This window comes from Entelurus aequoreus, linkage group LG03, assembly GCF_033978785.1.
Source record: "Entelurus aequoreus isolate RoL-2023_Sb linkage group LG03, RoL_Eaeq_v1.1, whole genome shotgun sequence".
Lineage (NCBI taxonomy): Eukaryota > Metazoa > Chordata > Actinopteri > Syngnathiformes > Syngnathidae > Entelurus > Entelurus aequoreus.
Window position 1 is genome coordinate 79,398,204 of NC_084733.1, and position 15,000 is coordinate 79,413,203.

The 15,000-nt window shown below is 34.1% G+C and overlaps 1 protein-coding gene across 2 annotated transcripts in view; it reads right to left on the minus strand.

The window, feature by feature from the left end:
• The window catches only part of LOC133646925 (copine-8-like), a 141,638-nt gene that overhangs the window by 37,093 nt on the left and 89,545 nt on the right, over positions 1-15,000 (minus strand). For both annotated transcript variants that reach the window (XR_009825385.1, XM_062042856.1), the window contains exons 8-10: positions 11,434-11,537; positions 7,575-7,679; positions 1,249-1,290 (exon numbers count right to left, since the gene is read on the minus strand). Coding sequence is in view for 1 of the 2 variants with exons in the window: in XM_062042856.1 (XP_061898840.1) it covers positions 1,249-1,290; positions 7,575-7,679; positions 11,434-11,537 (251 nt within the window). In the remaining variant the exon portion in view is untranslated. The remainder of the gene's footprint in view (positions 1-1,248; positions 1,291-7,574; positions 7,680-11,433; positions 11,538-15,000) is intronic.

The following is a 15,000-nucleotide window of genomic DNA, read 5'->3' on the forward strand; positions in this document are numbered from 1 at the left end:
CATGCATTAAGTACGAAAATATATTACTCTACGATATTAACCTGACAAAAATGTTCAAAATGCTAGCATAATACTCCGTCATTCGTCAAGTAACAAAACATTTAACGCAGAGGTGAATACCTGTCCAAGTAGCAAAAAGGCTAGCATGCTAATATTAGCAAGCATCAAGTATCAAAATATGACAGACAAACTAACATTAGCATGCTAACATGTGCCATTCTTTCAGGTAACAACACATTTGATGCAGAGGTGTTAACCTGCCAAAGTAGCAAAAAGGCTAGCATGCTAATATTAGCAAGCATCAAGTACCAAAATATGACAGATAAACTTACATTAGCACGCTAACATGTGTCATTCGTCAAGTAACAAATTATTGACGCAGAGGTGTTTACCTGCCAAAGTAGCATAAAGGCTAGCATGCTAATATTAGCAAGCATCTAGTACCAAAATACAACAGATAAACTTACATTAGCATGCTAACATGTGTCATTCGTCAAGTAACAAATTATTGACGCAGAGGTGTTTACCTGCCAAAGTAGCATAAAGGCTAGCATGCTAATATTAGCAAGCATCTAGTACCAAAAAACAACAAACTAACGTTAGCATGCTAACACATGTCGTTCCTCAAGTAACAAAAAATGTAATGCAGAGGTGTTTACCTGCCTGAGTAGCAAAAGACTAGCTTGCTTATATTAGAATGCTAACACCTGTGCCACGGGCCGTTAAAAAATTAGGTAAGGGTCACAAATGGCCGCACTTTGAACACACCTGACTTAGAGCAAGAGGCAACGTTAGCTGCTAAATAGGCTAATAAAGCTAGCAAACAAAATTAGGGATTTAACGACACATTTGAGCCGGTACGACACCAATTCCCATCAACTGGGGACAAATATTGCTTTCTTCCATCATCATGTGCAGGCATTTCAGTCTGTCCTCGTCAGTAAGTAGTCTTTGCCATTAAGTCAAAGGTTTGTTGAGTCCTAAAAAGTGTTAATACTATAAGTAGTGTACACACACCAGCTGTTTGATTGTAATGTGTGTCTTAGTTGTAGTTCTCATTACCTCATTTGGAGGCGTTGAAATCGCAGTGTAAAATCGCTAATGCTAATTGGTAGCTTGTCTATGGCATATGCAATGTAAATTAGCATCGAGCTACCCTGTTTCATATACATACTACTCATACTTCATGAGCCGATGAATACACAGATCACAAAACAACAGGACAAGAAGAAAAGAGCGCCATCTTACCCGCCATCTCTGTCCCAGTCGTACACTTCCACCTTGATGCTCCTGCAGGACACAAACCTACACATCACCATCCAGAAATCTAACTAAATATTAGCTGTTCCGATACGATAGCGATATCGAATCCTTGAATATTGGTCGATATTGATATCAGGAGGAACCACACATATAATTTTGTAGTGTGAAAAATGTTTGATCAAGTAAAACTACTCAATCAGAGAACAATGGTGAGTATGAAAAACACCAACCTATTTATTATCAACTGTATAATGCTGTCTTTAAGTTGAAATGGAGTGGTAAGTGTCTTTTTGGTCACAGTTTAATGATGTGGACACATTTGTTACTCGTTATTAGGTTTCGCCTACGCAACAATACTTATTTGATACTTGTTTATATTGACAAATGTGCTGTTTTATATTGTTCAATGATTATTACGTATGACTAGCTTGTGTGCTATCGTGTGCTTAGCTGTTGTGTAGCCGCTAGATTCAAGCAGCCTGTAGCTTAGCATGTTCACCTTTTGTAAATGACTAAGCAGAAAGTAACCCAGCAGGCACAAGACATTGATACAACGTTGATTATACATGTTCTTTAAAACGGACTTTGAAACAAGGTTGCAAAATAGTTGTATTTGTAAATTGGGACAACGTTGATGTCTAACGTTGGATCCACGTTGTTGGTTGGGAAATGACCAAATTTCAATGGTCAAATCAACGTCCGAACCCAACATTGATTAAACGTCGTCAAAAAGCATGTTGTTTCAACGTTGTATTTGTGTTGTAGAATATTGGTTGGGAAATGACCAAATTTCAATGAATAAATCAACGTCACAACCAAACATTGAATAAACCTTGTCAAAAAGCATGTTGTTTCAACGTTCTATTTGTGTTGAAGAATATTGGTTGGGAAATGACCAAATTTCAATGGTCAAATCAACGTCAGAAACTGACATTGAATAAAAGTTGTCAAAAAGCATGTTGTTTCAACGTTGTATTGGCGTTGTCGAGTATTGGTTGGGAAATGACCACATTTCAATGATCAAATCAATGTCCGAACCCAACATTGATTAAACGTCGTCAAAAAGTATGTTGTTTCAACGTTGTATTTGTGTCGTAGAATATTGGTTGGGAAATGACTAAATTTCAATGATCAAATCAACGTCACAACCCGACATTGATTAAATGTCGTCAAAAAGCATGTTGTTTCAACGTTGTATTTGTGTTGTAGAATATTGGTTGGGAAATGACCAAATTTCAATGAATAAATCAACGTCACAACCAAACATTGAATAAACCTTGTCAAAAAGCATGTTGTTTCAACGTTCTATTTGTGTTGAAGAATATTGGTTGGGAAATTACCAAATTTCAATGGTCAAATCAACGTCAGAAACTGACATTGAATAAAAGTTGTCAAAAAGCATGTTGTTTCAACGTTGTATTGGCGTTGTCGAGTATTGGTTGGGAAATGACCACATTTCAATGATCAAATCAATGTCCGAACCCAACATTGATTAAACGTCGTCAAAAAGTATGTTGTTTCAACGTTGTATTTGTGTCGTAGAATATTGGTTGGGAAATGACTAAATTTCAATGATCAAGTCAACGTCACAACCCGACATTGATTAAATGTCGTCAAAAAGCCTGTTGTTTCAAGGTTGTATTTGTGTTGTAGAATATTGGTTGGGAAATGACCAAAATTCAACGGTCAAATCAATGTCAGAACTTGACATCGAATAAAAGTTGTCAAAAAGCATGTTGTTTCAATGTTGTATTGGCGTTGTCGACTATTGGTTGGAAAATTATCCAATTTCAATGATCAAATCAACGTCAGAACCAAACATTGATTAAACGTCGTCAAAAAGTATGTTGTTTCAACGTTCTATTTGTGTTGTAGAATATTGGTTGGGAAATGACTAAATTTCAATGATCAAATCAACGTCAGAACCCAACATTAATTAAACATTTTAAAAAGCATGTTGTTTCAACGTTGTATTGGCGTTGTCGACTATTGGTTGGGAAATGATCAAATTTCAATGATCAAATCAACATCAGAACCCAACATTCCTTAAACGTTGTCAAAAAACATGTTTCAACGTTGCATTTGTGTTGTAGAATATTGGTTGGGAAATGATCAAAATTCAAAGGTCAAATCAATGTCAGGACCTGACATTGAATAAAAGTCGTCAAAAAGCATGTTGTTTCAACGTTGTATATGTGTTGTAGAATATTGGTTGGGAAATGACCAAATTTCAACGGTCAAATCAAAGTCACAGCCAGGCATTGAAATAACGTCGTCAAAAAGGCATTTTGTTTCAATGTTGTATTCGTATTGTAAAATATTGTTTGGCAAATTACCAAATTTCAATGATCGAATCAACGTCAGAACCCAACATTGATTAAACGTTGTCAAAAACCATGTTGTTTCAATGTTGTGTTTCAGCTGCTCAACGTCAGGACCAATTCAACAAGTTCTCAACGTTGTTTCAATGTCTTGTGCCTGCTTGGAAGCAAACCCGTTGCAGGACTGCTTGCGTCAGAAAAACTCTATGTAAATTATCAAAAAACTTTCCGTTCTCTGGGTTCCCAGTGAACAGACGAAAGCTGTCTTTGTTGTACCAAGCCAAAGGCTTGTAAAATTCCATTGTGTACGATGGGAGGAGACGGGAGGGGTTATCTATTTTGATCCAACAAACAGCTCCTTGCTGTTTGTTTTTAAAGCTTTACATAGACTGGCACCTCAGTATATCTCGGACCTCATCCAAATTTACACTCCTGCGTGCGCTCTGAGGTCCGAGAGCCAGCTCCAGCTCGTGGTGCCCAGGACGAGACTTAAAACCAGGGTAGACAGGGCCTTCTCTGTGGTCGGCCCTAAACTCTGGAACACTCTGCCCCTCCATGTTCAAACTGCTTCCACAGTGGAGTGTTTTAAGTCTCGTCTTAAGACCCACTTTTATTCTTTGGCTTTTAACACTACGTGAGTTGTGTGGTCTTCTGTCCTCTGTTGTCCTGTGTGTTTTTTTTTATAAATTTTGATGTCTATTTTAGTGTTTTAATTGGTTTTACCCTTTAAAATCGTTTTTAATCATATGTATTTTTTTATATTGTCTCTGTATTGGTTTTCTATTCATTTATTCTTTGTTTTTATTCAGTCATTGGTGTAGCGTAATATTGTTTTTAATATTGTTTTTAATCATGGCTGTGCAGCACTTTGGAAACATTCTTGTTGTGTAAATGTGCTATATAAATAAAGTGGATTGGATTGGATTGATTGATCCAAGACCTGCCCAAGCTCGATCCAGGACCAGCCCAAGCCCGAGGCATCTTTTTCTTTTGTGTTAATGTGACCGAAAACAATGGCTGTTTACATACCCCCCATTCCTTTAGAAACAGCTGTTGTTATGTAAACGGGGAATATCCAAATAAAAGAAGAGACGTGAACCTTTTTTCATTAGAGCGTGGTGGAAGACTGTACAGAGAGTACAGTCCACGCGTCTCTCCTTAAAAATTGAGCCAAATTGAATCCTGTCTCTGTTTTTTTCCTTGCTTCTTGTCAGTTTTAATAGATGTCATCGATGTTTAAACCTGACAGCTTGTAGCTTATAGATGCACCCCGATACTTGTTGATATCAGACGAATATCCAAATCAGGACCGGGACGCCCCTGCAAAATACCACATACTCTAACGTACCGTGTACTTTGGAGGCGGGGCTACAAGGAGTGTCGAAAAGGAGTATGTGGCGATAAAAAGGTGACATTACGAGACCTTAAAGACACGTACGATGAATAAAGAATGTCTTCTGTGAAGTGCTGCTGCAGGTTTAAAGTCAAGTCATTCCAAATGCAAATCCTGGTCTTTGTGGAACAAGTGGGGGGTGTCCACGTAATCTGTGAGCTGCTGGTGGGTGCGCGCCTGAACATCAGCTGATTAAAACACGGAGGGCTTCCTCTTCCTAATCTCCTAACCAGGGAAGGAGCAAAAGGTGCAGCGGGGTTGATTTACATGATGCCGCACGTACACTCGCCTGCTCATTAGACTGCACAGGGTGTCTGAGTAAAGAAGATAAAGTGCGTGTGCCTCATTAAGTTCTAAGTGGAGACCATTACTAAGAATGATTCTGCGGATTCATGCACTAACTGTCCAACGCCATGGCTTCATTTGCTGCAGGGGAAAGCTGCATTCAAAGTTTTCTGGAAGCGTAAACAAATGTAACAGTTCTATTTTGAACTTGTGGCTCGGTCGGTAGAGCGGTTGTGCCAGACACTTGAGGGTTCCAGGTTTGATTCCCGCTTCTGCCACCCTTGTCACTGCCGTTGTGTTTCACTGTGTAAAGCGCTTTGAGTCTTTAGAGAAAAAAACGCAATATAAATATAATTCGCTTCACTTTTCTCAGACAAGTGTATTTTTTTAAAAGTTTTTGCACTATTTACATTTTTTATAAATTTGCATTTATTTTGGTATTGTTTTTAATTGTTTTCCCATTTTTTTTACTTCTTTAAACAAATGTAATATTTCTATGTTTCCATTGTTTACTTTTTAAAACAAGTGTATTAGTTGTTCTTTTAATAATTTTTTTGCACTTAACTTTTTGAAATTATTGTATTGTATATTTTTAAACAATTTAAAAACGTTTTTTACACTTTTTAAAGAACATGCATGTTTAAAAAATATTTCATAAAAGAAGTGCACTATTTATCTTTTAGTTATATTTTGCACATTTTAACAAACGTAATATTTCCATTTTTTAATTGTATTAATTTTTGTATTGTTATTTTCATAGATTGTTTGCACTTTTTTAAAAACAATTGTAATATTTCTGTTAAAAAATTTTTTTTACATTTTAAACAAGTAAATTAGTTCTTATGTTGTGTATTCCTTGCACTTTTTATTATTTGTATTGTGTCTTTTTATACTCATTTAAACAAATGTAATATTAAAAAATATATATTTTATTTTTCATTTTTATAAAATAAGTGTAATTTTTTGGGGTTATTGGTTAGTTTTTAGTTATATCTGTTTAAATGAGTGTAAAACATATTCACATTAATTTAAACAAATGTAATGTTTAAAAAAAAAGATTTTATATTTTCATTTTCATAAAGAGTCATTGTTTAAGTTATCGTTTTTGCACATTGTCAAACACATGCAGTATCTTTATCTTTATTTATATTTTCTAATTATTTTCTTTAATGTTCTTTGGCACCCTTTTCAAACAAATACATTATTAATTGTTTAAAAAATACTTTTCCTTTTCAATTTTTATTACAAATATATTATTTCTTTTTTGTATGGTACATTTTTACACCATTTAAAAAACAACATTTTTTTTACACTTTTTTAAACAATTATGTTAAAAAACAATTTATTTTAAATTTTTATAATACAAGTGTAATATTTTTTATTGTTGTTTTTTGCACATTTTTTGAACATCTGGTAGATTCTTTTTTTAAATAACTATATCCATTTTTCATGTATTTTATAATTTTTTTGGACATTTTTCAAATTATTTTCTTTAATGGTCTTTTGCACCTTTTCAAACAAATACAGTACATTATTAATTTTTTTTTAAATGGTTTTCCTTTTCAATTTTTATTACAAAGATAGTTTTTTTTTTTTTTGTTTGTTTGCACTTTTTTACTTTTTCTTTTAACATTGGTATGGTATATTTTATACAATTTAAAAAACAAAGTTTTTTTCACTTTTTAAACAATTGTGATTTTCAAAAACATTGTATTTTTCATTTTTATAATTCAAGTGTAATATTTTTTCATTGCTGTTTTTTGCACATTTTTTTAACAAATGCAATGTTTATTTTTTAAATTATTTTCTTTTTCACTTTTACTAAAATAGGCAGATTATTTATTTTTAAATACATATTTCCATTTTCCATTTCCACTTTTCATTATTTTATTAATTTATTTTGTCATTTTAAAAATTATTTTATTTATTGTCCTTTGCACCTTTTCAAACAAATACATTACATTTTAAAAAATAATTTTCTTTTTCTCTTTTTTTTACAAATGTAGTATTTATTTTTCTCTTTTTTTCCTCATTTTAACACAACTTTATTTTGTATTGTTTTTCGCAGGTTGTTAAACAAATAAGTGGGGCAGGTGGACACGATTGGCACCCATCAGCATCAGGAAGACCTCATGGCTGCTCATATTGACGTCAGGTCACCTGCTGGAGCCTGAATCAGCACTTCCTTGCTACTTCCAGGTGCTACTTCCTGTTGCTACTTCCTGCCTTCCTCAGCCATATTTATTTATCTGTGTTCATTCCTGCATCCCAACTGGTGCAGTCGTGTACTCGTACAGAAAAGTGCTGCCTACCTGTCGTAGTCGCCGTTGCAGAGCGCCCTGACGGGAATCTTGAAGGCCTGCCAGACGGGATCCAAAGTGTTCTTCACCACTTCGGTTTTGTGGCAAATGGTGAACCTGCGAGACACGCCGCCTTGTTACTTCCTACCTGCCGTAACCCAAAAATGAAAACACTTCCTGCTCTTTTCCTCGCGCAACTTAGCTGCTTGCGTCGCAGCGGGCCGTTGTTGGAGCCCCGCGGCGAAGCGTTTATGTCACAGCTGCACAAAAGGAGTGCGTTAAGTAACGAGGCCCGCTTGAATAAAAGCACTTTGAGGGAAAACAGCGACAGGAACACGTCACACGTCTTCTTCTGGGCTCTCAATGGAGGACTTGGACTCAACACAGTTCTACACGTTATTCTTTGTCGTAAATTGATCCACATTTCCTTATTTAGTTCTCGTAAAACACAGGTGTCCAACTCATGGCCCTGGGGCCAGATGTGGCCCGCCACTTCATTTTATTTGGCCCTCGAAAGCCTGGAAATGATAGGTATCAATAAAGTACTGTAACTTTTCTTACTAAATGTATTCTTTCTTTCTATTTTGGGAAAAAAAAAACATGTACACCGTGTAATCGCAAATGATGTTAACTTAAATATTGTCTAATTTTGCAAAAATATATTATCAAACATTCAAACCATTTTTAAATAGAAATAAATACTAATGATAATGATTTCAAAGCAAGTTATCCATCAAATTGTGCAATGTAAAAGTAGCAATAGATTTCATGGTAAAATTGTGCAATTTACTGTGTTTTTTACAGCATTTTTCTCTAAATGAAAAAAACTGTACTTTTTTTTACTGTAGTAAACTGTGGTGCCGTTTTGGCATTTACAGTAATACACTGAAAAATCTACAGTTGTTAATTTGTTTTTATAAATAAAAACAAAAAAAACCTGACAGCTCAGGTGCCAACATTTTACAGTAAAATTGAATTTTTTTTAATTTACAGTAAAAAAACAAATGTACATTTTACAGTAGAATTCTGGCAAATGAGCTGCCTTTTTTCTTCTTTTTTTTTTACCATAAAAACAGAAGTACTGTTTTTCCATTTACAGTAATATACACTACATTTTGGGGTGAAATTATTGCAACTTACCATATTTTTTTTACATTTTAGTTTAAAAAAATCTACTAATAAAATGCATTAAAAAAACTGTGTAATAATAGTATTCACTGTTAGAAGAGGCCCTCTGGGGCCAAACATAACTGCGATGTGGCCCTCAGTGAAACGACTTTGACACCTGTGTCTTAAAATGTTAAAAAGACTACAATGTAATGCAGAAGTGTCTGCCCAGGCTGGTGTGATTGTAACCCTCCCAGCACATCGCCTTAAAAACTCCACTTTTCTCCCTCATCTCTCTGATTGTGGGATAAAAATTTAAGGAAAAATGCACTTTTTGGGGGGAATTTTGCCTATCATGTAAGATAAGAACACGTGTGTTTTTCCTTTTTTTCATGCATTCTAAATTGTAAATAAATGTGAGCAAAAGTCAGCCAAAGGGAGTCTCTATATAAAAGCGGTCTAAAAAAAACTTCCATCAAAGTTTTATATACACGATATAATGTAGTAACATTCATAATATTTTATAATATTTACATATTTTGCTCATTTTTAACAAGCACGAGAATTAATTCCACAGACACATCGCAATGTTCGCCATTTCCCTCAACAACAACAACATGGCAGACTTCATGAGAGACAACAAAGACTACTTTGGGACTAATGATGATCCAGAAACGTATATTTTTGAGCCTGACAAGTTTTAGAAGTGCTAAACAAAAAATACAAACTATGAACATAATGAAACAATCACTTACTGTACAATATCTACTCTCATCGGGATGTTTATATCTTCCCGTTTGTCTGAAGAATTAATCGAAATCCGAAAAAAAGTTGACTAACTTCTCGGTTTATGTCCTCATCCTTCTACTATCCGGGTGAGAGGCATGATTTATAATTTAGAAATACCTTTTTTTTCAAACTCAGCAGCACAATATGTCTACATAGCAGCATAAGCTAGTTAGCTCTCTGTGATCTAAAAAGTAGTTTGTCGGCGTTAGCGCTTTGTGGAGAGAAAGTGTAGTCAGCGCTGCTTGTACGAGGAAAAGTCACCGCCGCTGTCCATGGTACTGAAGACGAGCACCAGCGGGCAGGGGCGGGGCATGTGCTGACGGCGAGACACAGCTGACAGGTGATTAGATTTCACAGGTGGTACGTGTTAATCTAATCATCGGTTGTCTTTAACAGTAAGCAGCCGAGAGCAGAGGTAAAGAGAGGATTGGGAGTAGGGATGATGTTTGCTAAGAAATTATCGAGTTCGAGCCCATTATCGAATCCTCTTATCGAACCGATTCCTTATCGATTCTCTTATCGAGTCCAGATAGGTTGTTGTATATGGAAAAAAAAACACAATATTTGTTTTAACAAAAGCTCACTTTTATTTTATAAGAAAAAAAAAGAAAAAAATAATAAATAAATATTGACTGTTACCCCCCTAAAAAAAAAAAAAAAATAAATATTGACTGTTGTTACCCAAAGTACATTAAGTGGGATTTTTCAGAAAAACTAATATATACAGTAACACAAAAACAACCTGTCTCTGTGATCACTATAGGTGAATAGCCATGCCTTAAGGCGTTTTTTCCGGTCCATTATTTTTGCTGCTTGTGTGACATCACAGGAAATGACGTAGCTCAGTCATTAGACTGCCCACAGGGCATTTCTTGTAGGACGGGATTCGTTCCCAGGGATTCAAATAAAGAACCAGCTCTTTTTCTTTACTATAGTGGCCTCGATAACGGAAACCGGTTCTCAAAAAGGGATTCGAGTCAATGGAATCGGTTCTTTTCTTATCGAACGGTTCTTTTCTTATCGAACAACTGGGAGAACCGGTTTCGAACATCATCCCTAGTTGGGAGTGACGGCAACGTCACGACATGCGGAAAGACATTTTTGAAAATCTTGTGCCAAACATTAAAACTTTGTTAAACCTGCACGCTTGGCTCTTGTGCCGTGTCTACAGTGGAGCTGCTAGGAAGCGACTTCCACACGCTTATAATAACAATTACACTAATACTTAACGTAAATGGAGCATTGTCGGCGGCATTTGGATGGTTACAGACGCAATAGGTTACTTCCATTCGCTGCATTGTTAGCTGACTTTTGTTAGCATTTCTTAACGAGTTAGAATGCGTAAAGAATGTGTTCTTGCCTTACATCAGGATTGTGAATGAAGGGCAAAATTCAAAAAAGAAAGTGCAGAATAGTGCACTTTTTCCACTCCATTACTGTCTATTTTTGAATCGTCGCAAATCAAAACAATTCGGAAGAATCGTCGGACAATCATCGCACCTGTGTCGCCGTGCTTTTGCTGGCATACGGAAAAACCCGATCTAACGAATCGGATTCCACTTTGTAAGAGTCGACATTGTCGCTTACGTGGACAAGCGATGATGTTGTTACGAGCGGCACAGAGACAAGCGGGACGGGAAACTAAATGGGGCATTCTGATTGGCGGGGAGAAGTCATGCGGTTCCTAATGAAATGGCTGATTGTAGAATGGTGTACATGTACAGTACATAATATTATATAAGAGGCAGTATCGTGTTTATGGAGCGTACACAGCAGCTTTCTAGAGCGTAAACAATCACGTGTGTGTGTGCGTGTGTGTGTGTGTGTGTGTGTGTGTGTGTGTGTGTGTGTGTGTGTGTGTGTGTGTGTGTGTGTGTGTGTGTGTGTGTGTGTGTGTGTGTGTGTGTGTGTGTGTGTGTGTGCGTGCGTGTGTGTGTCAGACATGTTGTGGAACGCGAGCAGCTTGTCAACTTACGATCCGTCTTCGTTACTGCGATAAAAGACGAGGAAAGGATCCGACTTCCCGAAGAAATCCTTCTTGTCCAGCTTGTTGCCACAAAACTGCAGCATGACCGACTCCTGCCAGGGCGAGCAGAGGAAATAATCAATAACGTTCACGCGCCTTGACGTCCGCCATGGCCACACGCATCATATTAATATAAGTCTTTCTGCTTTTATTGGCAAACTTCAAAACATTGCCTGCTTGGGACTTTATATTTCTTTACATTGTTATATTTATATTTTAGAGTTGTAGTTGTATCTATAATATATTTTGTATCTATCCATTCATTACACAATTTTACAATATCTTCTGTATGTATTCATTCATTTACAATATTTGCATTAGTTTTATTTATACAACATGTTTGTAGATTTTTTTATACATTATTTGTTGTTGATTTTTTACAATGTATTGTGTATTTATTTATTTATAAGATTTGTATTAGTTTCATTTGTACAATATAGCCTGTATTTATTTATTGATTTACAATGTTTGTGTTTTATTCCTACAATATATTCCTTGTTTATTTATTTATTATTGGTTAATTTTTTTGTTTTTTCCCCAATATATTTTGTATTTATTGATTAATTTATTTACAGTGTGTGCTAGTTTTATTTAATTCATACATTTATTTATTCATGATACAATGTTTATTATTTATTTTTAAATGTATTCATTTATTTACGATATTTGCATTAGTTTTATTTATACAACATGTTTATTGATTTGTTATACATTATTTGTTGTTAATTGTTTTACAATATATTCTGTATTTATTTATTAACAATGTTTGTATTAGTTTTATTTGTACAATATATCCTGTATTTATTTATTGATTTACGATGTTTGTGAATTTTATTCCTACAATATATATGTTCATTATTGGTCAGTTGTTTGTTTGTTTTACAATATATTCTGTTATTTATTGATTTGTTTATTAAGTGTGTGCTAGTTTTATTCTTACTATATACATTTATTGATTCATGATACAATACAATACAATTTATTTTTAAATGTATTATGTATTTATTAATTTATTTACATTGTTGGTTGTTTTTTTTACAATATATCCTGTATTTATTTATTGATTTATAATGTTAGTTTTATTCCTACAATATATCTTTTGTTTATTCATTCATTATACAATGTTTATTAGATGTTTTTTATACAATATATCCTGTATTTATTTATTGATTTACAATTGTTTAGTTTTATTCCTACAATATATTTTTTGTTTATTCATTTATTATACAATGTTCAATATTAGTTGTTTTTTTTTACAATATATTCTGTATTCATTTGTTTAAATTTGTTTATGATAGTTTTATTTATATATTATATATACATATGTTTATTGATTTGTTATACAATATTAGTTGCAGTTGTTTTTTGTTTTTGTTTTTACAATATATTTTGTATTTATTTATTTACAATGTTTGTTAGTTTTATTCCTACAATATATTTTTTGTTTATTCATTCATTATACAATGTTCATTAATGGTTGTTTTTTTTAACAATATATTCAGTATTAATTTATTTAAATTTGTTCAGATATTATATATAGATATTTGTTTATTGATTGGTTGTACAAATATTTTTGCAGTTGGGATTTTGTTTTACAAAATATTTTGTATTTATTAATTTATTTACAATGTTTGTGTTAATTTTATTCCCGCAATATTTCTTTATTTATTGATTCATCATACAATATTTGTTAGGTTTATATATTTTTTTATAAAATATATTCTGGATTCATTTCTATACAATGTATATGTTAAGTGTTTTTGTTTGTTTTTTACAATATATTCTGAATGTTTTGATTCATTATACAACGTTCATATTAGTTTTATTTCTACAAACGTATGTTATAAATATATTTTTTCTTATTAATACTGTGCATATACATTTTTAGCAATGCAACTGCAACGCATTTTAATTCAATCAATTAACATTTAACAATGTTACACTTCTTCATCAGTAAATATAAGTATTTAGCAATGTAAGTAATCTTTTTTTTAATCATTTGCTTTCAATGTAAGTAGAGAATATTATGGGCCTGATGTACTAAGATCCAAATAGCAGGTGCTAAACAGCGTGTGCAAACTATAAAATAGTGTGTACTATTAGTGGGCGTGTTGCACGTGATCTACTAAGACTAAGTACAACTGATAACTGGTGAAGACCGCCTTATTTAAATGTGGTTTTTGTTTTTGCCATGGAAACACTCATTTACTGCACATTCATGTCATCACCTGTGGCCTTTTGTTATTTGTTCAAACATGCAGCACACAAATATAGTATGTACCACTTGTTATGGCCACTTTAGCTCTTTAAGTGAATCATAACGAACTTACTTATATATAAAGAAAACTCTTGTATTCAGAATAAATGGATATAAATTGCATACAAACTGAGAACAGGAAGTAAACATATGTGTTAGTAAATGCTATGAAGTGGAAAAGAGGTAGGATTGAATGAGATTTGCTTCTTCCTACTCCTTTTTGGACATGTTGTAAAGAAAATGAATAAATAAAAATATGTAAAGTATGTGATGTATCAAATTAAAACTCTATACATGTTCAAAATAAACTTCTACTTCAAACTTAGATGCAGTGCATCTACAACGGAACCCACTCTTTAGCGTACTAAACGTGCGCTCATGAAAGATGCTGGCTTTCACTTCGAGTGTGCGCTGGTATGTTCCAGACGCAAGAAAATGCATATTGCAATACATTTTTATTCACATGAGATATGTTAATAACATCTCTTTTATATGAAAAAACGAACGTCATTTAAAAAAAACAAAACGCCAACAGACACCAAAACAAATATTTTTTAATGTGTTTTAATCAGCCCTTCATGTCATCCAGCAGTTATAAAATTATAAAATAATGTTGTCTAATATTTTCATTTTTGACAAGCATGCGTAGGACGGAGCTGCAGCGCCATCACCTCCTACAAAATATATACGCAAAACAGTGGCCGCAGAACAGTTGTGATCTTGATAAATCACACTCTGTGCGCCTGATAATTACATCAGCCTTTACTCTCCCCAGTATTGTGGGCGTTGTGATGATCTGCATGTTCATGAAGATGGATTGCGCTCCTTATTTTACTCACCGAAAAGTCGCAAAACCCTTTTCGGTCTCGAGTTTAGTAGATCCGCCATCAAGTTTGCACGTGTTTTGGTACACGCGATGTATGTACTGGCCTGCACTCGTTACCATGGCAACAGCCAGCCATCACTACATACAGAATAGGAAATACTGTACTGGGAAAGATGAATGACAACATTTAAGTGGGGATTGACGGCAGGAAAATGATGACATCGTCACTTCTTCTGGCAGCGTGTTGATGCTATTTTTAGCGAGGACATTTTTAGCCTTCTAATTTGAGGCGCATTCGGAGCGTCGCCGCAGCAGAAAACATGACAACTAACACTCGCGAGCACTGAAAGGTTTTGGTTATTTTCAATTCAGCTTCCATACGACATGACCATTTTTTTGATTTTTTTTTTTCCCACCCCTTTGGTTAAAATGT